Source organism: Felis catus, chromosome B1, assembly GCF_018350175.1.
Source record: "Felis catus isolate Fca126 chromosome B1, F.catus_Fca126_mat1.0, whole genome shotgun sequence".
Lineage (NCBI taxonomy): Eukaryota > Metazoa > Chordata > Mammalia > Carnivora > Felidae > Felis > Felis catus.
The window spans coordinates 113,451,532-113,478,494 of NC_058371.1; the positions used below are offsets into that span (position 1 = coordinate 113,451,532).

A 26,963-nucleotide genomic window follows, 5' to 3' on the forward strand; every position below is an offset into this window, starting at 1 on the left:
TGTTATCTTCTTTTTTTACTTTCCTAATGCTATTTTCTGCTTAATAATAAAAAAATATGTGTGTGTGTGTGTGTGTGTGTGTGTGTGTGTGTGTATGTGTGTGTATATATATATTTGTATGTTATGTTTTAAATAATTTGCCATTCCCAATTTTATCCTTTTGGTTTGGCATGGTCTATTTAACTCACAAATAATCATGCGCTGGACAGCCTTCATACTTTTTCAGCAAGCTGACTCTTCAGCTTTAAAACTATTTCTTTGCAGTCTTCCATTGCTACTCACTGCTGAAACTACACCCGAATTAATAAGTACTTGTGCCTAAAAACAGGGCAAATGCTTCAATCAAGGATGAAATTATGAAAACTCTAAGTTACTAAAAGAAACTAAAAGCAAAGCATTTAAAGTTTCTGGGTATTTTTATCTCAACGTTATCCACTAGTCATAGGCCCAGATCAGTGGTATGTAGACTATGGTAACAGAGCAAGGATTCTCAGACTTAAATGGAAGGTGGGAGAGAACCTTCTGAAATCACCAGGAGTACTTCTGACGAAGTATTTATATATAACCACCCCTACTCCTCTACACATGGCAAGAACCAATGCAGGTGAGCCACTCTTACTAATAACCTTAAGTCATATATCCTGTAGGTTTGGGGAGTAAAAAAAGAAATGTACAAACTACTTTGTTTTCCAGAGATTTGGAAGGTCTATTTTTGAAGCTAGTTGAGGGTCTCCTTCATGACCAATACTAGGCAGGATTTAGAGCCAATATCCTATACCCTGTTTCTAATTGCACAATACAGCTCATTTCTAATGTGTCAAAATGAAGAGCTCAGTTTCTGGCTTCCTGAAATATTCAGCACAAAATCAATTCCTTCTTCCCTTTTATCTGGCTCATTTTCTCATTAGGACATTTGAAACTCATGAAAAACTCCTTGCTCAGGCAAAAATTACAGCTAGATTTCTCTCATCTGGATCCTTGATATCCTGGTCAGTGTTCAGATCTGTCAAGTCAGAGGAACAGTTAGATGAGATCTAAATTCCTTAGCAAGTATTAAACATTTAGAATTTTATGATTTGGACACCAAGTCATGAATCATAATAATTGAAGTAGCAGGATCCTGGGTCTGAGGTGGACAAGAAGTACTGTGCAGTGATAGATAAATGAAGTCAAACTGTAATAAAAACGAACCCCATAAATTGCTAATAAACTTCACACTTATATATATATTTGTACACACACAAACACATTATGAGTAAAAACATTTCTTACTTGTCTAGATTTTCTAACAACGACTGGCACAAAATTGTCAAATATCCAGCTTCCACTGCATTATGAGATACATCTAAAACAAATAAGTAAACTGCAGGTTGAGGAGGACGAAGCTGAAAGGAATAAAAATAATGTAATTTATTTAGTAGGCACAGTTTATTCTTTTCATACCACTGTTACCACTGGCTATTTACTGATGACACAAAAAAATACACACATAGGATTGATATTTTGTAAGATCTAATGTGCTAAAGAAAATGACATTCCTTTAACTTTTTTTCTTATAAAGTTGGTTATGGATTAAGCATAATAAGGTAGTTGTTACAGAGTAATAAATAAGCTAAATGTCTTCCTGATAAGAGTGCTGACTGAGCTATCTTTCAAAGAAAAATTAAGCTTATTTACTATTTAATGCGAACCTCTATATCCCTTTCCTACTCCAAAAAACATTGTTTTTTATATTTAGTTTTTAGAATCTTACAACTGATAGTAGTAGCCATTAGTACTAGCTGTTGGGTCACCTGGTGGTGGCTAAGTCACAAGTATTAAGTGCTAAATGTAAAGAAAGTGCTTGTGATGGTATTCTAAGTATGTTAAGTCATTATCTGGTAGAGATATATACTGAAGTATTTATAGGTTAAATGATATGATGCTGGGATCAGCATTTAATAAACTCCAGGGTGGGTGAGGGGAGGGAACACTGGGGTGGACTGGGTTTAGATGAAATGTATTTAGCAAAATGTTGCTAACTGTTGAAGCTTGGTGATAGGTAAATAATGGCTCACTATACTGTTATTTCTTTTTTGTAGTAGGCTTGAAAAATTACTGCTATAGAAAGTTAAAAGGATATATAAAATCTTTTTTTTTCTTAATATGCCAACCAAAGATCATATGGCAAAAATTAAAGATTAACTTCTTGCTTCACCACTTCAATTAGATTGAGATCCTAAGAAGCCATAACAGAGTTGGGAATGTAAGTTGTAAAGAAGGCAAGAAGTTCAGAGTAAAAGTGCCCAAAAGTAAAAGTTAATATATGGAAACAGACAAGGAAATAGTAGTTAAGTGGGGAGATACTAAACTGGACACAAAGGACCATAAAAATCACAAAAATAAAGAGAGAGATGGGTTGAACAGCAGGAATTTAATACACATTAACTGTCCCTGTTCACCTTTCCCCACGAGCAACACCTTACATTTTTGCAGGGGACAAAGATTAGTAATGAGGATACTGAAGACATGTAGGTTATTATAAATGCATTTAAAATGAATAGATATGATAAAGAGGAGAACTTTAGCTAAGAATTCATTTTTGTAAATAGAAAAGAAGAATGAGATCTTAAAGGACTAGTATAATTAAAGAACAAGCAGAATTTTGTGATGAATTGGAGAGAGAAAAATTAAAGTGAGGTCGATATCCATTTATCTTGATATCTGTACTGGGTGAACCAGTAAGATGGTGATATCTTTAGGAGCCGGAAAACTGCAGTTTTTGGCAAAAACACGAGTTTTTCTGTTTGAAGGTCTTAAATATTAAATGGCAAAAGGATATTTATATTCATTCCATGACAGTAATCAAATCAAAATGACAACAAATTGTAAATGTAAGTGCTTATCACAAAACATTACTAATGTTTCTTAGTGACATAACTGCATTCTTTTAGGACATCAAGTAACCTTTATGAAAAGTTTTCTATTTGTTAAGTATAAACTTTCGGTATTATTGTAAAAAATTAATACTGGGGACAATACAAAATTTTGCAAGAATTTACCTCACAGAAAATTATAAATGACCAATACAGTTATATCCTATGGCTAATTTTTACACTGAGTAGTTACCATGTAATCTGAAGAAGCAATGAATTCCACAGTTGAATTCTGAACTTCTGGTCGTTTATGAGGCTCTCCATAAGATCGAGTTAGGGGGTTATACATAAATTCTTCAGGAACTAGGTAACAAACAGAAATCCAGTACAAAGTTAGTAATATGTTTTGTAACTAAACACACATGTACATACCAAGAAATAAACACCTTCGTCAATATCTGTATCAAGTTTCAAAAGTTCAGTGAACATCTAATGGTAAAAACACTCCTTAAAAAATATATCAAGATAAAATAAACATATAGTGAAATCAAGTGAGGAAACCAGGACACGGGCAACCCTGTTTCCCAGGCTTGTGTCCTATTTATTATATCACATGACATGAAAAGAAATCAGACAGAAACACAAATTTGAAAGCAATTATACTACAAGGACCTCAAAAATGATTAAAGGGAAACCAGACAGACACGCTGGTAGGCACGTGTCTATACATACTGGTAAAAAGGTATGCTTGCTTAAATGGACCAATTATATTTGGTAATGTAGAAACCGAAGATAATCTTAACTCGGCAGGATCAAGCACAGTTAAGTCTACATGACCTTCACTGCTTGTTCTGTGAATATTTTTTTACTTGGCCTCACTGTCACTCTGCTTATTATCAATCATCCCCGGGCCAGCCAAGATGAAGTGTCCCTAGCCTACATTTTCTCCATTAAAAGGGGCCTGAAAGTTTTTGAAGCAATGAGGAAAGAGACCAGATAATGACAAAAATGTCGAAATGTTTAAAATAATATTAAACACACTTATTTTAAGAATCTGAAACTCACCATCATTAACTCTATAGCACAAATTGCATTTCCATCTACGTTGATCAATGAAGGATACAAAAGGGTTGATATATGTTCGACACGACCGGCACCTCACGATGGTGTTTGATGTTATCACTGGTAATTGCTAGGAAGTAAAATAAAGACGCTGTAGCAGAAAAATCACCACAGGGAAAAACGGAACGCATACTGCTCTGCTCCACATACACAACAGAAACCATAACTGAGTTTTGGAATTGATGCCTTTTAATAAAATCCAGTGATGTGCTGAGCAACACAGGCAGCTGTCAAGTTTTCTCCCCCTTCGTCACAAACTGTAAAATAACACCAAAACATTTTATTACCAAATGTAATAAAAGTTATTGGCTCATAAGAAAAGCCTGGTTGGCCAAGACAATAACTCAGAGCTCATCAGGTAGACTCAAGAAATATCAGTGAGAAAGAAAAATGTGCCACATAAAAATGTCTTTGTCTTTGTTGCCCAACAGCACCTGGTACTAGACCATCAGGCACTGCTCACCAGCCAGCCACACAGTCCTGATGGGAACCGAGGCCACAAAAACACAAACACGATGTGCTTTAAAAAAAAAAAAAAAAAAAAAAAAAATACAGGGGCGCCTGGGTGGCTCAGTCGGTTAAGTGGCCAACTTCGGCTCAGGTCATGATCTCACGGCCTGTGCGTTCGAGCCCTGCGTTGGGCTCTGTGCTGACAGCTCAGAGCCTGGAGCCCGTTTCGGATTCTGTGTCTCCCTCTCTCTGACCCTCCCCTGTTCATGCTCTGTCTCTCTCCCTGTCTCAAAAATAAATAAAATGTTAAAAAAAATTTAAAAAAAAAATACACGAGAGGCACCTGGGTAGCTCAGCTGGTTAAGAGTCCAACTTCGGCTCAGGTCATGATCTCATGGTTTGTGAGTTCGAGCCCTGCATTGGGTTCCATGCAGACAGCTCAGAGCCTGGAGCCTGCTTCTGTCTCCCTCACTTTCTGCCCTCCCCTGCTTGTGCTCTCCCTCTCTCTCTCTCAAAAATAAACATTAACAACAACAACAAAAAATACATGAACAAAATGTGTGTGTGTGTGTGTGTGTGTGTGTGTGTGTGTGTGTGTGTGAAACAGTTTTAGATAATCAAAGGCAGAAGTTCTACCTAGTTTTGAACGAGTTATTTTTTAAGAGAATGAGAATGTTTCGGTGCTAAACTTATCAAAAAAGAGACCACTGAAATGCTGGTAATTTTAGTGATCTTTTTAAAAGTGTTGAGGGGGCAAAGATTATAAATTATGATATATAAAAATAAACTTATAAGGGCACCTGGGTAGCTCACTCGGTTAAGTGTCCAACTTTAGCTCAGGTCATGATCTTATGGTTTGTGAGTCTGAACCCTACATTGGGCTCTGTGCTGACACTGTGGAGCCTACTTGGGATCCTCTCTCCCTCTCTCTGCCCCTCCCTCACTTGCCCTTTCTTCGCCCCCCCCCCAAATAAATACATAAACTTAAAAGTCAGCATGAAAAATATTCAAAAATAAACTTATAAATCTGTTTTGGACTCCTTTAAAAAAAAGGGAAAAGGGAAGAAAAGGCTTGGGAAGGGAACTTTATATTTAATTTATGAACTTTAGAAAATATGAAAAAACACTAAAACCCCAAATATTATTCAATTAATTCAATTAATCCCTGATAACATTTTAGTATATTTCCTTCTCGCTTTTTTCCATCTATACATAAATATTTATATCTTTGTATTTAATTTCTTTAACATACATAGTTTTTATTACACAAGTAATGACAAAACACTTCATGAAAAAATCAGGAAGCACAATTAACTGAAAATGAGAAAACAAAGAATTACCCAGGATTCTACAGCCCAGAGGAAACCACTGTTGCCAATTTAGCGTATACACTTCCAGAAAATATCATATATGGCATCTGTGTTTAGACAAAAATTCTCACTTATGTATATAGGAAATTAACTATCTTGGTTTAGAGATAATGGCTGAAATAGTATTATAGGTGATGATACAGAATTTACTGAATGAATAAATTCAAGGTATTTATTGCGTATCATAATTATTTTATTTTCTATTCACTCTGTTCCTTTCTATACATCCTAGTATGAAAGTTAGCTCCATAAGGAACCTTACTGACCTTTATAACCTCAGCATCTGGCACAATAGGTAGTTAATAAACACTTTTTTTTTTTTTTTGATAAATGAGGGCAAAAGAAACTCAGCAGCAGTAAGGATAGAAAACCACAGCAGTAAAAAAATGTGAGGGGGAAATACAACTTACAAAGTACAAATAAAATATATCTGGATAAACTTTATGAAGTTTAGAATTTTAGTTTAAAGACAACATATTTGCATAAAATAGCAGAAGTATATGTAAAAATCTAGCAAGCTTGGCATTAAACCAACAGACTGTGGAAACATAAACAAGTAATGTTTTAATTCAATAGACTTGAAGCATTTGGACTTATTATTACAAAGGTTATTTGTTTACTACAGTTAGGAACATCATATAGTTTTCCTCACTAACTGGACATTACTGTTGGTACAACCTTTATGTTTAATAGAGTTCCCAAAGGTTATCTGCAATGGTCTTTCCAATTTCCAAAAGTACTAAACTTTCAAAATCCAGCTCAGACCTCGTCAGTCACAGAAAACCTCTGCTACTGCACCTAGAGAAAATCACTTCCCATCCTGTATTCAGTGCCTAAGTACCTCACAGAATTTGCTTAGTTACATATTGGTTACCCTATACCATTGTTTATTTGTTTTTACATCTTTGTCCCGTGTTACATATAAATTTCTTAGGAGCAAAGTCAATGACTTAGTTATCTCTGTATTTATCGGTGCTTAGAGCCTGTCACAGAGCAGGTACTTTAAAAAACAATGTCTGCTGTGTTGAGTTTGACAAAAATGATTATTTCTAACTTAAAAAATAAAAGGAGATGAAAAACAATCTCCCAGAAGATATACAATCCAAACACCCTGCACACAAACATACATCAGTATCCACAAATATTTTGAAATATGTCACTTTACCGTCAGGTCTCTGAAAGGATGTAACAGCAATCCTAAAGGAAGCTTAGCTTTATTCAGTAAAGCCTGGGTCTGTGGAATATTTGTCAAAGTACACCGAAATGAACTGCAAAAAACAGAGGCAACACGGACTATATTAGCTATCAGAGAAAAAACATACTGAAGTAGACAGCTCTAGATAATTAACATTCAAGGGTACAGATGAAAATTATCTGAGAATGTTCTAGAACTACAACTAGAAAGATCCGTGTTACTCTAAGCAGGCATATTTGTAATATATGTCAAAAGACCTAAATCAAGGACTCAACATTTTCATGGTGGAAACGTTTTAACACATTTGGGAAAAAACATTATGACTAAGAACGTGAATCGGAGGAAGTAGAAAACACAAGTGAACAGGTATACCCCCACATCTTTAATAATGCTGTTTCTGCTTTCCTGCCCATTTTCCACCTGTTGAAACTCTCTTACTATGAGACTCCTCAAAATTATCGCTTCTTCTGAAACCACCCTTCCTTCTGCTAACAAGTCAGAAGAAATGACGTCTTCCTGGGCTTTGAGATCAGTTTATGCTTCTATGTATTACTCTGCCTTGCCTTAGGGTTGTGTACCTTGTCTGTCTTTTCCCCTTGAGATCAGAGATCATTTTGTCCTGTGTGACCCTAGTACTATTCCTCTCTTAGACAAAGTGCTTATAGCTCATTGAGTTATAAGTCAAGGTCAGTAGACACAGAATCAATAAAAGGAGCAATCAAAGAGATAAGAAGCAAGAAGTACTGGACACCACAAAAGAAATTTTAAGAAGAGCAGTCGATAGTATGTAGAGATATCCAGATACGTACAGACTTCGGGCTGGTGGTGTTCCATGAACGCACTAAGGTGGTCCCTGCTTCAGGACTTCTGTGTTTACTGTTCATGCAGCTTGGCACACTTGGGTTTGTTCTCATACTTCATTCAGATCTCTACTCGAATGTTAACTCCTTGAGAAAAACCTATCCCGACTCCTCAATTAAAAACAGCCAACCTCTACCCTTACTACTCTCTACCTTATAGTAATATTCTGACATTACGTTACACGCATGATCCCTAACTTATGAAGGTTAACTTACGATTTTTTGACTGTTCATAGTATGTCTTCCCTAATAGCATAAAGGTTGCAAATGATTAGGAACTCTGCTTACTGCTTCATTCCTAGCACCTAAAACCAGTGCCTGGCCCTTAATTTAGAAGGCATTTGATAAATATTTATTGAATAAATGATTTATCGTTTTATGTAGGCACAATTATTATTCCTGTTTTACAGCTGACAACACTGAAAATTTGAGAAGTTAAGAAATTTGCACAGTCTTGGGGCACCTGAGTGGCTCAGTTGGTTAAGCATCCAACTTTGGCCAACATGACCAACTTTTGGTCATGATCTCACAGTTCGTGAATTTGAGCCCCACGTCGGGCTCACTGCTGTCAGTGCAGAGCCCACTTCAGATCCTCTGTCCCCCTCTCTCTTTGCCCCTCCCCCACTTGCCCCCTCTCAAAAATGAGTATTAAAAAAAAATGTGAAGAGCCTTACAGCTATTTATCAGTGGAACCATGGTAAGAACCTGTGTCTGTCCAGCTCTAACGTCTACACTCCTAATTACTCTGCGTTGCTATTTTGATAACAGAGAGATTTTCACAGAAAACACACACACCATCCCCTGAACCTGTGGAATCTCTTCATACATATACATAGACCACATTCACCTACTTAGGGGATGCCTAATCTTCTATAATACAAGGCCAAAATCCACATACTTACGACCTGATGGCAACTTATATTCACAGGAATAGGCAGCTGTTTTTATCCTAGAATCAGTGATTATACATTTTTATGACAATGATCTTGATGCTGCCTTAGGCACCGATGGGGGATTGGTGGCAGTGGGTAGGAGAAGAGGGGGAATCTTCGGAGCGGCTCTATTTTCTGTTTCCTGTATTGGAATTCTCTACAAAATTTTGGTTGAAAAAAAGAGAAGCTTACGGTTTTTTAAAAAAGGTAGAACATCACTGCCTTAATAAAGGAAAATACTGGCTGTAAAAAAGAACACTAATTCTAATGCAAGGAAGAAGACAACATTTTTCTGTGAATCAGAGTTTACTTTATGAAGGAGCGATTTCAGGAGCAGAAAGATGTTTTCTAAAAAGCATCTAGGTGCAGAGAAATATCCTATTCTTGGGAGGAAGAAGTACCGAAAGCAAACAAGAACAGAACTCGTAGTTTTGAAGGTACTGTAATGTGAGTGACAGAGCTCACCTACCCAGAGGATACACCAGGGCTTGGTGGCCACCAGATGCAAACTGTCAGTGAAACTTCTCCATGAGGTGAGGAAAACTCAAAAAAGGAAATCTTAAGCCTGGGGATAATGGTCTTTGCATTCTATGCTGAGTAGGCAAAGAAAACTCAGAGAGAAACCATTTACCTAAACCTGTTCTTGGGATTATATATGTGAAGTCTGCATCCTTTTCAAGCAAAGATTGAAGGGTATACATTTTTAAAGATTCCACCTTATTTTAAGAGACATCAGAAGTTACTCCTGGTGAAAAGTAAGGAAAAAGAAATTTAAGAAAAATATAGTTAAATCTGGGTTCCTGAAACCCTTCACTCAAATAGAAAAAAAATTCCCTCACGTTAGGTGACAGGGAATAGGACTGAATGGAGACAGAGATGGAGGCATGAACAGGACCTAGAACTTCTATACAAACTAAAATACAAAAGTCTGGATTAACAAAACTTCCAGTCAAGGAATTAATATCCTATCACTTTTACTAGTTTTGAAACTCAAACATTTCTGACAAAGTGTATTACTTACTAAAGATCATAAAAATAAATACTTACTCTGGGCTACAGTTTAATTTTTTGAGGTCTAAATTCAAGTTAGGTACAGGAGCCCAAACAGGAGTCATGGGTAAAATATTCCTCTCCTGGGTGAGGTTTACAGGTCTCAGACTTTCTGGTTGTGGAGAACTTTGAAGACTCAGTCCTCCCAGACTGGAGGACAGCTGGTTCATACCAGGATACTGCTAAAAACACAATTCAAAACAAAATAAACAAAACAACAATAAAATCAAATTGAATACAATGTATTCTATTACAGGATTTTAACATTCAGAGTAAGTGAGAAAATATAAGAATTTAATAAACATAAACAAAGGGGAGGCAGTGTGCCTGGGTGGCTCAGTTGGTTAAGTGTCTCACTCCTGATTTCCGCCCAGGTCATGATCTCATGGGTTCATGAGTTTGAGCCCTGTGTCAGGTTCTGTGCTGACATCGTGGAAGCTGCTTAGGATTCTCTCTCTCCCTTTCTCTGCCCCTCCCCTGTTCCTGCTTCTCTCTCTCTCTCTCTCTCTCTCTCTCTCTCTCTCTCTCTCTCTCTCTCTCTCTCTCTCTCAAAATAAACATTAAAAAATATTAAGCCTGGCTTGGTAACAGAATGATTTAAAAGGGTAGCTCAATTTAAAGCATTCTTGAAAAAAACCTCAAAACAAAATACTGAAAAAACATTATTAGTACAGTTACTGTACTAATTACTAGTTACAGTTACTATAACTAACAGTACAGTTACAGTATTAGTACAGTTAAACCTCATAACAAAATTTTCAGCAACAATGTTTTTCCACATTAAAAATCTGGTTTCTGTGAATACAGAAAGGCATAATGAATACATACATGCTTATGTTTACAAGGTTTTTCAATGATCAATTTTTGGAATAATGAGTTGATGCCATAAAAATGTATAATGCTGTTTTGCTTTGCTTATTTTTTCTGTTACCTTTGTTATATTTAGTATTATTATGAATGCATGGCTTTCTATCAACTCCAAGTGACTGAATTACAGTTATTATTTATTTTAATGCTCAAACTACCCAATTTTTTGCCAGTGAAAAAAAGATTATTTAATACATGATAGTGAACTCAGAGCTAACCATTTACAGAGGTGGGGAGGGGGATGAGATTTATTGTTTACAGTATGAGCCAAAATAAAACCTTAAATAGATTAAAGATGCAAAATTGAAACAACCAAAGAACTAAAACAATTTATAGCTGGAATATTTCCTAACCTGAAGGCTGAAAAGATCTTCTAAAGGACACAAACAAAAGTTAAAACAAAAATCACTATTTAAAATTTAGACATTCCTTCAATGTAAAAAAAAACCCACTAAAATTAAATGCAAATGTCGAGCTAGAAGGAAAAATTACAATGTGTATTAGACAAAAGGTTATTATACTTATTATAGATAGCTTTTACAAACCAGAAGACCTGAATAATGGTGAAATAATATGAACTGGAATTTCAGTAAAGAAACATAAATGACTAATAGTTATAAAAAAATCTTTGCTTATAAAAAATAATTCTTGGTGGACTTTGTAATATAGAAGAATGGGCAGTGATACACACTTTTACTGCCTACTGGATATCTACACTTAAATGTCTATCAGGCATTTTAACTTAACATGGCCAACTCGATTCTCACTCCTAGACCTGTTGTCTCTCTTCATCATCAAAGTAAAAGCACTACCCTATACCCAGTTGCTCTGCCAAAAACCTAAGTTATCCTTGGTGTCTTCCTTTCTTTCACTGATAATCAGTTCATCGATAAGTCAACTTTTATCCATCCACTATTCATTACCTCTACTGATACCACCTTAGAACAAAGCATAGTCCTACATTTCTGTGATTTGTCTCTGTTTCCATTTTTGTCTTTTCAAATACTTCCATCCATAATCTGTTCTTCACACAGTAGCCAAAATGATTCTCTAAATAACGTAAATCGGGTATCACTCCATTACATAAAATCTCCACTGTCTCCCCTCTGTACTTGGGATAAAATCCAAGCTTGCAATGATAGTCCTTCCCTAGCTCTCTGATCTTATTCCTATTACTGAGTTCCAGCCATACCGAGACTTTATTCTTGCAACACATCACAGTTGCTCCTGCCTTAAGTCTTTGCATGTATGCTTCCTCAGCCTGAAATGCTCTACCCCCAGATTTTTCCATGCCTGGTATTTGTCATTAAAATGGTATTTCAAACATAATTTCTACAGTGAGGGATTTCCTATCTATCCTGTATCCCCAACCCTAGCAATTTCTTCAACTTGTCTTACTTCACAACACTTGTGACTATTTGAAATTATCTCATTAATTTATTGATTTACTTATTTACTGTCCCAGGGAACCTACCCCTCCCAACAAATTTCTGACAGCAAGAACTTCATTTTGTTTACTTAAATCCTCTTGAATCCTCAGTGCCTAAAGTAGTGCTGTCACACAGTAGGAACTCAGTAAGTTTTTATTGAATGCATAAGTGGAAATTTTAAAGTCTTATAAAATTAGGTGCTTTGATTCAGTAATTCCACCTGAAGAAATTTCATCTAAGAAAACGAGACAGATGCATTAAGGTGTGTGTGCATATAAAAGTTGACTTTAACAATTATGCCCAACAATAGCAAATTGGTTGATTATAAAACACTATGCAGCTACCAGAGGAAGGATATATAGAAAGGTTTTGTCTTTTGCTATGAAAAGAACAAAAAGTTTCTAAAACAATATCCCTACTTATCAACTTCTTTTGTTTAAAAAAGCCATTAGATGTCCAGTTTCTTTCCTAGCTTTTCCCCCAAAATGCATAGCAAGAAACTTGGAAGGACAGACTCCAAGTGTTGCTGTTTACATCTTGATAGTGGGAATATTGTTTGGTATTTATTTTCCTCTTTGTGCTTATCTGCACTTTTCTACAGTTGATCATGTCTTTTTTTTTCAGGGGGGAGGTTAAAAAAAAAAAGTCCTAAATACATTATTTACATTAGCCAAGATATGGAAACAGTCCAAGTGTCCATGGATGCTAAGTGAAATAAGTCATTCAGAGAAAGACAAATACCATATGACTTCACTCATATGTGGAATTTAAGGAACAAAACAAATGAGCAAAGGGGGAAAAATAAGAGAGAAAGGCAAACCAAACAACAGATTCTTAACTATAGAGAACAAACTGATGGTTATTAGAGGGGATGAGGGTGAGGGGGATGCATGAAATAGGTGATGGGGATTAAGGAGTGCACTTGTCATGATTAAAATAGAAACTTAAAAAAAAAGCTTTTGACTAAAAAAAAAGCACTATATAACATTACATCTGGTTTTTCATATATTCATTAAAATACTTATCTCTTATTTTCATTTTCAAACATCGTATTTCAGGGCTGAAAAACAAATTTTAATTTTTTTTTCTTCCTCAAAGGCCAACTACTGAGGTTTCCCATTTCTTTTTTTTTTTTTAATTTTATATATGAAATTTATTGTCAAATTGGTTTCCATACAACACCCAGTGCTCTTCCCAAAAGGTGCCCTCTTCAATACCCATCACCCACCCTCTCCTCCCTCCCACCCCCCATCAACCCTCAGTTTGTTCTCAGTTTTTAACAGTCTCTTATGCTTTGGCTCTCTCCCACTCTAACCTTTTTTTTTTTTTTTTCCTTCCCCTCCCCAATGGGTTCCTGTTAAGTTTCTCAGGATCCACATAAGAGTGAAACCATATGGTATCTGTCTTTCTCTGTATGGCTTATTTCACTTAGCATCACACTCTCCAGTTCTATCCACATTGCTACAAAAGGCCATATTTCATTTTTTCTCATTGCCACGTAGTATTCCATTGTGTATATAAACCACAATTTCTTTATCCATTCATCAGTTGATGGACATTTAGGCTCTTTCCATAATTTGGCTATTGTTGAGAGTGCTGCTATAAACATTGGGGTACAAGTGGCCCTATGCATCGGTACTCCTGTATCCCTTGGATAAATTCCTAGCAGTGCTGTTGCTGGGTCATAGGGTAGGTCTATTTTTAATTTTCTGAGGAACCTCCACACTGCTTTCCAGAGCGGCTGCACCAATTTGCATTCCCACCAACAGTGCAAGAGGGTTCCCGTTTCTCCACATCCTCTCCAGCATCTATAGTCTCCTGATTTGTTCATTTTGGCCACTCTGACTGGCGTGAGGTGATACCTGAGTGTGGTTTTGATTTGTATTTCCCTGATAAGGAGCGACGCTGAACATCTTTTCATGTGCCTGTTGGCCATCCGGATGTCTTCTTTAGAGAAGTGTCTATTCATGTTTTCTGTCCATTTCTTCACTGGGTTATTTGTTTTTCGGGTGTGGAGTTTGGTGAGCTCTTTATAGATTTTGGATACTAGCCCTTTGTCCGATATGTCATTTGCAAATATCTTTTCCCATTCCGTTGGTTGCCTTTTAGTTTTGTTGGTTGTTTCCTTTGCTGTGCAGAAGCTTTTTATCTTCATAAGGTCCCAGTAATTCACTTTTGCTTTTAATTCCCTTGCCTTTGGGGATGTGTCAAGTAAGAGATTGCTACGGCGAGGTTTCCCATTTCTTAATAAGGGTCATCTCAAATTAATAAATGCAAAAAAAAAAAAAAAACCCTTAAAAATTTAGAACCCTACCACTGGCTAATACTAAGTACAACATTTAATGGCATTTCAATTTCATTATAAAGGGTTGCTTAAAGCTAAAGTAAGATATTCTTATCCTGGGGCGCCTGGGTGGCTCAGTCGATTAAGCGCCCGACTTCGGCTCAGGTCATGATCTTGCAGTCCGTGGGTTCGAGCCCCGCATCAGGCTCTGTGCTGACAGCTCAGAGCCTGGAGCCTGTTTCAGATTCTGTGTCTCCCTCTTTCTCTGACCCTCCCCTGTTCATGCTCTCTCTCTGTCTCAAAAATAAATAAATGTTAAAAACAAAAAAAAAAAAGATATTCTTATCCTAAGTAGGACTTTAATTTTTTTTTTTTTTTTTTACCATTTATTCATCTTTTTGAAAGACACAGAGTGAGAGGGGGAGAGGCAGAGAGAGGGAGATACAGAATCCGAAGCAAGCTCCAGGCTCTGAATTGACCGCACAGAGCCCGATGCAGGACTTGAACTCACAAACTGTGAGATCATAACTTGAGCCAAAGTCGGACGCTTAACCGACTGAGCCACCCAGGCGCCCCCTAAGTAGGACTTTAAAAATAAATGGCTTCTTTTATTATTTATTAGCTTGATAATGTTAACCTTAGATTAAAATGTATAATCTTTTTTTAGCAGATAGGTAAGAATTTAAATGTACGTCCTAACTGTGCATTTAAATCATTACTGTTCATTGGCCCAGAAACACTAGGGTCTGAAAACCTATTTTAAATTTACATTAAACAAAATTAAATTGCTGCTTTGTATTCTTCCTTAGATTCACATATCAAATCTGACTTTGGTTTTCTGCACAAGTTCCTACCAGTTAAAGAGAGAGAAAAAAATGCTTAATTCTGAACTGCAAAGACTTGTATTCTCAGGACTAAGCCTGGTCTTAGATGATTTCGCTTATCTGAGTCTCAATTTCTTCACTTAAATAATGAAAGGAAGGTAATTACTACAAAAAAGTCAAAATTCCAAGTGTTCACAAGAATGTGCAGTAACTGGAACTCTCATCAACTGCTAATGGGAGGTATAAATTGGAACATCTGCTTTGGAAAACTGTTTGGCATTAACGGTTGAACGTTTGGGTACTCCATGACCCAGCAATTTCACTCCTAGATACATACATTTGTGTAAAAGACATGAACGGAAATATTCACAACAGCACTATTCACGATAGCCCCAAACTGGAAATTTACCCTGATGCCCATCGACAATAGAACAAATACATAAACAAGTATATTCACAAAACAGAGTGCTGTACAACGAGAACAATGAGAATGAACAATGAGAACAAGCACACAGAAAGCAAAATGTCGAGCCAAAGACTCACAGCAAGAGTATACACAGTTATGATACTACTCATGTTAAGAACAAAAGGAGGCAAAACTAATGTGTAGTATTAGAAGTCAAGACAGTTGCCAACTCTAGCTTGAGGGTTAGTGACTAGAAAAGGCATGAGAAAGGACACTGGCTGTTGGTTACGTGTGTTCAATTTGTTGAAATGTATCAAACTGTATGATGTTGATTTATATACTTGTACATAAATGTAATATAGATTATAGTTCAATAAAAAGTTTTAAAAAATGAAAGGTAGGAGTGCATGATTTCTAACAGTATAAAGTCTATACTCATTTGGCTTTGTGATGCTCATTTCCCCCATGATTTAATAATCCAAGTTACTTTTTATTTTTTATTTAAAATGTTTATTTATTTTTGAGAGAGAGAGCGTGTGCGTGCATGTGGAGAGGGGCAGAGACAGAGAGAGAGAGAGAATCTCAAGCAGGCTCCGTACTGTGCAGAGCCTGACTGTCAGTGCAGAGCCTGATGCAGAGCTTGACACAGGGACCCCACAAACTGTGAGATCATGACCTGACCTGAAATCAAGTCGGATGCCCAACCTGAGCCACCCAAGTTGCTTTTTAGTCTGCCTCTGTCCCCTTCATTCAAACTCCTGTGATCCTTGCACTGGAACTAGAGTATAAAAAGGACTGGGGTCACAGAATAGAATGAAGTGATTTTTAAAAATCTAGTGTAATAAATATTAATTTTCACTTTTATTCCAAGGACAATCTCTTCACTTCCAAAATAACCTCCTAAATAAAATGGGAAAAGAATACTGTCCATTCTCTATGTCAAGGGTCAGCAAACTTTTTCTGTAGAGAATCAGGTAGTAAATATTTAAAAACTTTAAGAGATGCATATCTCTTTTGCAACTATTCAACTCTACCACTGTGGTGCAAAATTGTCATAGATAATACATAAAAGAATGATTGTGGCTCTATTCCAATAAAGTTTATTTGCAGAAATGGGCAGGAGGTCAGATTTGGTCAAAGAACCTTTTCCTTTGTCACTGTGGAATACCACTACAATTTTTTTTTCTGTGCCTAAAACTTCCTCTAAGAACCAGATCTTTTCTTTGAACTTGGTTTTCGTCTCATTAAAATGTAGAAACACATTATATATTATGACCCCCAAAAGCAATCTGTCTAAAGCACAAGAGTCAGAAAATAATGATTTAAAAAGTGTTTCATATGACATTAGAGTCATAAAGAAACTCTAACAGAACAGAAGGCAGAAAAATGTGTACCAACTAACCACATTTCTTCAGTGCCTTTCCCAGTATCTTTATTCCTTTTGTGCCTTAATGCTAAGATTAAATTCCAGAAACATGATTGTCCTATTTCCTCTATTTTTTTAAATTTTGGTTTTTGAGAGAGAGAGAGAGAGAGAGAGGGAGGGAGGGGGAGGGGGAGGAGGTGAAGGGAGGGAGGGAGAGAATCTTAAGCAGGCTCCATGCTCAGCAAGGAGCCAACACACAGGGCTTGGTCCCGTGACCCTGGGATCATGGCCCGAGCTGAAATCAAGAGTTGATGCTCAACCGACAGAGCCACCCAGGTGCCCCTCCCTCTAATTTTTATTCTTAGTGGACCATAAGATGAAATTTCTCTAAGATTAGTCTACTACGAGCAGTTTTTTCATTATAAGTAGAATGCTTCTGCCATTTCAGTTGTTAGCTTATATTTTACTTTCTTAATAAATATAAATGTAAGATACTATTCTGTATTATTAAATTGATATGGCATTTAAGAGGTATCTCCAAAAAGGTCATATCAGAATGGGTCACAGCAGTACTTAATAATAAACATAACTAGTGATTAGCATTTATGTATATGGAGGCTGTCACCAGTTATGTGTCATGTTACGAAGATTTTTTTTTTTAATGTTTATTTTTGAGATAGAGAGGGAGCATGAGCAGGTGAGGGGCAGAGAGAGAGGGAGACCCACAATCCAAATCCAAAGCTGGCTTCAGGCTCTGAGATATCAGCACAGAGCCCTTTGTGAGGCTCGAACCCACAAATCGCAAGATCATGACCTGAACTAAGTAGAACGCTTAATCGACTGAGACACCCAGGCAGCCCAAGATTTCTTTAATCTAAGAATTGGAACCAAACTTCCAAATCACATTTATACCACGTCAATTTTTTTTTTTTTTTTTTTTTTTGAGGAAAAAGCCAGCTTGGTAATACAGAATTTTAAAAAACTTAACACTTACTTTCTTTATTATAAAATCATTACCAGCACATTGCAAGACTCTAAAAAATGGAAGTACCACAAGGGCCAGAAAAATCATAGCTAATATCCTGATCCAGATATAATCTCTTTAAAAATCTAGTATTTATATTTCCTTTTATCTCTATCTATGTACACACAAACACAAACACACACACAAAACTAGAACCAAATTCTATGTATATTTGATCTAGGCTTATCAGTATTTGCACCTATGATCCATCTGAATCACCAGGTATTTGTTAGAATTGATAAGTTTCATGATTTTAGAAATGCAATGTCTTTTTTTTAAATGTTTGTTTATTTTGAGAGAGAGAGAGAGAGAAAGAGAATCCGAAGCAGGCTCTGAGCTGTCAGTGCAAAACCCAACGTGAAACTCGATCCCATGAACTGTGAGATCATGACCTGAGCTGAAATCAGGACTCAGATGCTTAACTGACTCAGCCACCCACGCACACCAGAAATGCAATGTCAAGTTTATACATACTTGAGCATACTGCTGGAATCCAGAATACACTGGGCTACTGGGAGGTACTCCAGAATTAAGTGGTGCTGTAGCATTCTGATAACCAGGCTGAAGAGTTGGATAGCCATACCCAAATGGCTTAGCCATTTTTGAAGGCTGAGGAGCAGTAGGAGCTGAAGCTGGAGCAGGGTCAGGTTCAGGAGCAGGATCAGGAGCAGGACTGCTTGCTGATGAAGAAAGCATATCTAACAGAGGGAAAAACATTATGTTAGCACTGCAAATCAGGATTCTATAAAGACTTGGCTCCTGGGCAAGCTATAATCTTTGGCATTTCTCTTTTTTAAACTAAAAAAAAATTTTTTTTAATGTTTTTATTTATTTTTGAGAGAGAGAGAGAGACAGAGCGTGAGTGGGGGAGGGGCAGAGAGAAAGAGGGAGACACAGAATCTGAAGCAGGCTCCAGGCTCTGAGCTGTCAGCACAGAGCCTGATGTGGGGCTTGAACTTGTGAACTGCGAGATCATGACTGGAGCCAAAGTCGGATGCTTAACTGAATGAGCCACCCAGGCACCCACCCAACCCCTGCCTTTTTAAACTTTTTATTTTGAGAAATTGCAACTATCCACAGAAATAGAACAGAATTATGAACCCTATACCTCTTCACTCAGCTTTAATAGTTGCCAGTGGTTTGCTAATCTTATTTCATGTGTTCTCATCCTGTTTTTTTTTTTTTTGCAATCATTAGAAAAGTGTTTTTTTTTTTTTTTTTTTTAATTTTTTTTTAAAAACGTTTATTTTTGAGACTGAGAGAGACAGAGCATGAACGGGGGAGGGTCAGAGAGAGAGGGAGACACAGAATCTGAAACAGGCTCCAGGCTCTGAGCCGTCAGCACAGAGCCTGACACAGGGCTTGAACTCACGGACCGCGAGATCATGACCTGAGCCGAAGTCGGACGCTTAACCGACTGAGCCACCCAGGCGCCACAGAAAAGTGTTTTTTAAATTAGTTTCAAGTATACAATATAGTGTTTACACCCTATCTTTTTTTTTTTTTTACTGAAGTATTCAGAAGAAAACCCCGTATTTCCTATCATTTCACTGACAAATACTTCAGTTGGTATTTCTAACAGGTATGACTTTCATATTTACACAAATATAAAATATACTATATACCATATAAAATATATAAATGTACTATACTATAAATGAATACATTATGATATAATTATTTTTACTTTTACTCTCTCAGCAGGAATTGGGGCTAAGAAGCAGAAAAAAGAACAAAGCAATAAAAAGGGTATCAACCACTCTTTTATTTGACCCTGCCATTATTTAAAAAGTCCATGGAAAGGGTAGATATTTCCATAATCCCTTAGAAGTCTGTATTATTTGCAGACGCAAACTGTACAAGTATGAAAGACAATGTACCGAATAGTGTCCAGTTCCTAAAACAATGTTTGGTATATAATAGATGCCAAATAAAATTTAGTGAATATATGTTCTTCCTTTAGTTAAATTCAAAACAAAAACTAAAATTTGAGTCACACTGAGAAAAAACTGAAGAAGATTTAATCATCAAAGACAAAAATAACAAGAAACCCTAAAAATTACTCTACTACACATGCCATTATTAACATGCTGCTATACGGTTAGTCTTATTTTAAAGTAAAATCTATATAGTATACATGAATTTTACTCTATTTTTTCCTATAAAAATTACATTCTTCACCAGCAACCAGACTCTGCAAAAAATATGCTCTTAAAAGCATGTGATTTAATAATATTTTTTCTTTGAAGATTCATGAAGACTCTTATCTTTCTACTGACAATATCTCTTGGCTTGCATTTTGAAGATATGTTCCTAGATATTCTTCTATCGTCTTGTGCTAATGAGGCAAGGGCTGGCTTACTGGCTTTCTGGTAACCTCCCAGATTTCTTTTTTTTTTTAATTTTTTTTTTCAACGTTTGTTTATTTTTGGGACAGAAAGAGACAGAGCATGAACGGGGGAGGGGCAGAGAGAGAGGGAGACACAGAATCGGAAACAGGCTCCAGGCTCCGAGCCATCAGCCCAGAGCCCGACGCGGGGCTCGAACTCACGGACCTCGAGATCGTGACCTGGCTGAAGTCGGACACTTAACCGACTGCGCCACCCAGGCGCCCCACCTCCCAGATTTCTTAATAGAACAAGAGCATTTATGTAGTGTCATGTCCTGCTTATCCTTCCTCACAGGGAATATAAGTAGAACGGTCTCTTAACATGGTAACAGTCATCAGCCTAAGAAATAAAAAACTGGATTCCTAAACATGGAAGTCTAAGACTTCTCCTCTTCTTTAGGAAAGGGAGGAGTTAAAACTATATATTTCTATAGTACTAAGATCTATCCTAGTATCTGACACATAGTATTTTCAATACATTTTCTTACAAATGTTCACATCTTTAATTTCGGTGCAGTATAAACAGCTAGAAAACTTGCCCAAGTTCACCCACTTAGTGTCAAAGCACAGTTCATAATAAGATTAAGACTGGTTAATAAAAGGGGTGCCTGGGTGGCTCAGTCAGTGGCTCAGCCGGTGGCTCAGTCAGCCCTGGGTGGCTCAGAGATCAGGTCATGATCTCATGGTTTGTAGGATCAAGCCCTGAGTCAGGCTCTGTGCTGACAGTACGGAGCCTGCTTGGGATTCTGTCTCACCTTTCTCTCTGCCTCTCCCCGCATTTGCACGCGCTCTCTCTCTCAAAATAAACATTAAAATTAAAAAAAAAAAATTGTTGAGGAAATGAATATAGACAGACAAAGCAAAGTCAAACTCCAAGGCCATGACCTTTTATTAAACCACATTTGGCATTTCATAATCAGGTTAATTTTTTTAGGTTAATTTGAAGCTTATGAAATATTATATACTCATCTTAAAATTTTTTTTAAATAGAAAGTTAAAAAAATTCCAGTATAGTTAGTATACAGTGTTATATTAGTTTCAAGTATACAATATAGTGATCCTACATATAGTATTTGCCTTATAGTGAGCAAATTTACTCTTTTAAAATATTTTGATAATGGTAAATGTTTTTGGAATGGTCCATAATTTCTTAGACACACGTGCATGCCTAGGGAAAAAAAAAAATCCCTACTCACAAAAGACTGAGTAGCTTACTGGAGTATTCTTGAAATACTAAAAAGGAACTCTATATTAAGCTGAGAAGATGAAAGTTTTCTATCAATCCATAGGATAGTGATAGCAAGATAGTATGTTAAGTCCAGCGTGCTCCAACTTAAATTAAGCTCCATCTTGGATTATTACTAAAGTGGTAAGAAGTAAAGAAAAGAGCAAAATTACTTGTCCTGTTAGTCCTAATGTTTCAAATCATTAGAAAAAGTGAGAAAGAGAGAAGTCAGATGTGATGTAAGAGACAGAAAAGGAATTTCACAATACAAGACATTATAATGAAATGACTAATAATTATAAAACCTAAGGTTGCATTTTTTTAAAAACCATCCACCACTCCTATTCCTTTGTAATGACCAAAGTTATTTCTAGATATGGTTAAAAGTAATGCCTCCAAAATCTAGCCCCAAGTGGTTAATCTATTTACCTGGTGGAGGCAGCCAGGAGCCATAGGGGGAGTAAAGAGTCAAAGACTATTTATATTCAGAGGCTAGTTGGAAGGAATTCAAGGACCTAAGCATGAGAACAGAAATATAAAATTTACTTAAGAAGTTATTAGCATAAAAAAGGGAAGAGGAAAATTACTTAGTATTAAAAGTTACTTAGCATTTAATACTTTAATACTTAAAGTATTAAAAGTCTTTTAGAAAGAGGAAAAAGATAAAGAGCATAACAAAAATAAAATAATAAATTTTCTTAGGCCTCCCAGAAACAACACTTGTAGTTGTTATAGGACCATTACAACTACTAAATTAAGGCTGAGAGTATGAGAAAATGTCTCTTTGTTCTGTTAAAAACATAGCCCGCTAATTATGTGTAATATATGTTGATGTCTGGAAACAAGTGATGGTCAGTAATGTTTCCAGTAAGCATCAAATAAGCACAAAACAAACTACCTGGGTAGCTGCCTCCTTCCAGGGCGTCGTAACTGTTGGGCACTGGAGAAGCACTGCTTGTGGTAGAAGAACTGTCAACACCTGAAAGGAAACCAAAACATCTACTAAGTTTAACGGGACAATGTATCTTAGAGCAAGCAGCCTTTGGCAATGTTGAAAAGGATGTTTTGCCGAACTAGGAAAATTCCTGAGTCTAGTAAACACTAAAAGTGACTGATGTTTCATGACATTTAAAAATCATATATAAACTTATGTTAATAAGAGTGGGGAGAATATGGAGCTGACAAGTGGAACAAAATTTAATCAATTTTAATGACTTTTATAAGGCAGCACAGCTGTATGGAACCTCTTAGAAGAGGAGTCTATGGCTTGGTTGTTACCTCACATGTTACCAAGCATTTCTATGCCTTAGTTTATATATCTCCAGATTGGAGAATAAAAATCTGTGAGATTAACAGGAACCATCAGTGGCAATTTATGAGACTTAGTGATAGGTCACATGGATAAAATAAACAATATATTTATTTCATTCATCCACTCAATAAATATTCTGAGCCTACAGTTATCGTAGGGCGATCTGCAAGAGTATATACTGATGAATAAAACTGAAAATTCACATGGTCCCTCTCTTGCATTAGAGATCTTGGGCTCTTTCACTCTAAGACAAATATCTGGTAGAGAGGTGATCCCTAGTTCTTACCACCAATATTATAACGGGGGTTTAAACTGCATTTTAGGTTAATTTTCAACTGCGATATAAAAAGAACAGGTATGCATAATTATCTTTCATTGAATAATTTTAGGTGCCATGAGAATTAGGTATACTGACTCAGGGCATAATGGCTAAAGCTTTTTGCAAAGGAACATTTTATTATCAGCAAAAAACATGATTTAGAGGCAAATGACTGAAGTTAGACTCTGTTCTTTACTTGCTATATAACTTAGGGTAAGTGACAATTGTCAGTACTAATACTCTCTTCTGCAAAATGGGAACAATTTTAAAAATGCCCTACATGTGTGCTTCTTAATGTTCCTGTGAGGCTTAAATGAGATGGTGAATATGAACTGAGAAAATATAAGGGCTATAAAATAAGTAATAGGTAGAAGATACTAATGTTTACTAAATGCTTTGTGATAAATAGAAAATGGATGCATATATATGTCATTCTTAATTAAGAATGGGAAATGATGGCTCTTCCTTTTGTTCTTTGTGTTTGTAAATATACAACTAAAAAAGAATGCTGATATATAAGGTCGTTCTGAAAAGTTTGAAAGTAAAACATTAAAAAACAGTACACCAGTACCCAAAGCAATATTCAGTGCAATCCCTTTCAAAATACCAATGGCATTTTTCACAGAACTAGAACAATCTGAAAATATCTATGGAACCACAGAAGACATCAAATAGCCAAAACAATCTTAAGAAAGAAGAACAGGCCTGGAGGTATCACAATCCCAGGTTTCAAGATATATTACAAAGCTATACTGATAAAAATAGTACGGTATTGGTACAAAAACAGACACACGGATGTATGCAACGGGGTAGAGAGCTCAGAAATAAACCCATGCTTATAGGACCCATGAATCTATGACCAAAAAACCAAGAATATACATCTTAATAAATGGTGCTGGGAAAAGTGGACATCTACATGCAAAAGAATGAAACCGGACCACTTTCTTACACCATACACAAAAATAAACTTAAAATGGATTAAAGATCTAAATGTGAGACCCGAAATCATCAAACTCCTAAATTAAAAATGCAGGCGGTAATCTCTTAGACAGTGGCCTTAGCAATTTATTTATGGATATGTTTCCTCAGGCAAGGGAAACAAAGGAAAAATAAACTACTGGGACTACATCAAAATAAAAAGCTTGCACATAGCAAAGGAAACCATTAACAAAACAAAAAGGCAAACTATTGAATGGAAAAGATATTTGTATATCATATATCTGGTAAAGGGCTAATATTATATAAAGGACTCATAAAAACTCAACATCAAAAAACAGTCTGATTAAAAAATGGGCAGAGGTCTGGAATAGGCATTTTTTCCAGAGAAGACATACCGATGGCTAACAGACACATGAAAAGACGCTCAACATCACTAATCAGCTGGGAAATGCATATCAAAACCACAATGAGATATCACCTCATACTAGTCAGAATGACTAGCTAGTATCAAAAACACAAGAAACAAAAAGTGTTGGTCAGGGACACTTGGGTGGCTCAGTCGGTTGGGCCTCTGACCTGGGCTCAGGTCATGATCTCGCGGTTCTTGAGTTCAAGCCTATGTGGGGCTCTGTGCTGACAGCTCAGAGCCTGGAGTCTGCTTTGGATTCTGTGTCTCCCTCTCTCTCTGCCCCTTCCCTGCTCATGCTCTGTCTTGCCCCTTCCCTGCTCATGCTCTGTCTTTGTTTCTCTCTCAAAAATAAACATCAAAAAAAAAAAAAGGTGTTGGTCAGGATGTGAAGGAGACATAACCCTCACGCACTGTTGGTGGGAATGTAAATTGGTACAGCCACTATGGAAAACAGTATGGAGGTTCCTCAAAAAACCCCAAAATACCATACAATCCAAAAATTCCACTACTGGGTATTTACCCCCCCAAAACCAAAAAGCTAATTTGAAAAGATATGTGCACCCCTATGTTCACTGCAGCATTATTTATAATAGCCAAGATACAGAAGCAACCCAAATGTCCACTGATAGGTGAATGGATAAAGAAGATGTCACCACACACACACACACACACACACACACACACACACACACTCACACACACTCACACGCACACACACAAGAATATTAGTCATAAAAAAGAATGACATCTTGCCATGTGCTATAGCATGGATGGATCTAGAGGGTATTATGCTAAGTAAAATAAGTCAGAGAATAAACGGCATATGATTCTACTTAGATGTAGAATCTAGAAAACAAGTGAACAAATAAACAAGAAAACACTTAAAAAAATTTTTTTAATGTTTATTTTTGAGAGAGAGAGCGAGAGTGCATGAGCAGGGGAGGGACATAGAGGGAGACACAGAATCTGAAGCAGGCTCCAGGCTCTGAGCTGTCAGCACAGAGCCCGACGCGGGGCTGGAACTCACAAACCATGAGATCGTGACCTGGGCCGAAGTCGGACGCTTAACCGACTGAGCCACCCAGGTGCCCCAAGAAAACAGACTCTTAACTACAAAGAACAAACTGGTGGTTGCCAGAGGGGAGGCAGGTAGGGGTATGGGTAAAGTAGGTGAAAGTGATTAAGAGGTACAAACTTCCAGTTATAAAATAAAATCAGTCATGGCGATGAAAATACAACATAGGGAATATAATCGATAATACTGTAATAACACTGTATGGTGACACACAGTGACTACATTTATTGCAATGAGCACTGAGTAATGTACAGAATTGTCAAATCACTATGCTGCACATCTAAAACTAATATAACATTGTATGTTAACTGTTCTTCAATAATAAAATAAAATCTTTGTTTAGTAAATCCACCCCTCCCCTCCGCAAGACACCAAAACTTAAATATTCATCAACAGATGAATGGATAAACAAAATGCCTGGGATATTTTTCAGCTATACAAAGGAATAAAGTACTGATACATGCTACAGTGTGAATGATCCTTGAAAACATGCTAAATGAAAGAAGTGAGACACAAAAGGTCACAATTATATGATTCTATTTATATAAAATATCCAGAATGGGTTAAGTCTCCAGAGATACAAAGTAGACCAGCTGCCAGGGGCTGAGAGAAGTGAAAATTGGGAAGTTACTACTTAATGAAAAGAGTTCCTTTTGGTAGGATGAAAGTTTAGTTCTATCCATTCAGTACTTTCACAAAGTTAGAACTAGATAGAAGTGGTGACTGCACAGCAACCAAAACGCTAGAATCAGATAGAGGCGGTTATACTACTGACACTGAATGATACACTTTAAAATGGTTAATTTCATGTTACATGACTTTCATCCCATCCTTACACCTTACACTAAAATTAACTCCAAATGTATCACAGACCTAAATGTAAGCACTACAACTCTTAGAGTACAGGAGTAAATCTTCATGACCTTGGATTGGCAAAGGATTCTTAAATATGACATTAAAGCCACAAGCAACAAAAAGAAAAAAATAAACTGGATTTTATCAACTTAAAAACTTTTGGGCTCCAAACAATACCATGGGGGGAAAAAAAAAAGAGACAACCCCCAGAATGGGAGAATATATTTGCAAATCATACATCTGATGAGGGTCTAGTATCCAGAATATAAAAAGAATTCTTATAACTCAACAATAAAAAGACAACCAAATTAAAAATGGGTAAAGGGCTTAAAAAGAGATTTCTCCAAAGAAGATAAAGAGCCAATAAAATACATGAAATGATGCTCAACATCATCAGCCACTAAG

The 26,963-nt window shown here is 36.5% G+C and overlaps 1 protein-coding gene and 1 long non-coding RNA gene across 7 annotated transcripts in view; one reads left to right on the forward strand and one right to left on the reverse strand.

Annotated features, from left to right (window-relative positions):
- The window catches only part of SEC24B (SEC24 homolog B, COPII coat complex component), a 101,404-nt gene that overhangs the window by 20,204 nt on the left and 54,237 nt on the right, over positions 1–26,963 (reverse strand). For 3 of the 5 annotated variants that reach the window (XM_045056014.1, XM_045056012.1, XR_006596874.1), the window contains 7 exons: positions 22,548–22,628; positions 18,510–18,733; positions 9,832–10,016; positions 6,963–7,065; positions 3,921–4,047; positions 3,109–3,218; positions 1,273–1,385 (listed from right to left, as the gene is read on the reverse strand). In XM_045056014.1, the coding sequence (XP_044911949.1) occupies positions 1,273–1,385; positions 3,109–3,218; positions 3,921–4,047; positions 6,963–7,065; positions 9,832–10,016; positions 18,510–18,733; positions 22,548–22,628 (943 nt within the window). The remainder of the gene's footprint in view (positions 1–1,272; positions 1,386–3,108; positions 3,219–3,920; positions 4,048–6,962; positions 7,066–9,831; positions 10,017–18,509; positions 18,734–22,547; positions 22,629–26,963) is intronic. The other 2 variants (XM_045056015.1, XM_045056013.1) reach the window with 1 other exon arrangement.
- On the forward strand, positions 19,545–19,795 carry LOC123384988. Of its 2 annotated transcripts, none has more exons than XR_006596875.1 (2): positions 19,545–19,617; positions 19,740–19,795. It is a non-coding gene; the product is annotated as an uncharacterized LOC123384988 (long non-coding RNA). The 2 variants fall into 2 exon arrangements; XR_006596876.1 differs by having other exon boundaries at positions 19,546–19,617; positions 19,737–19,795.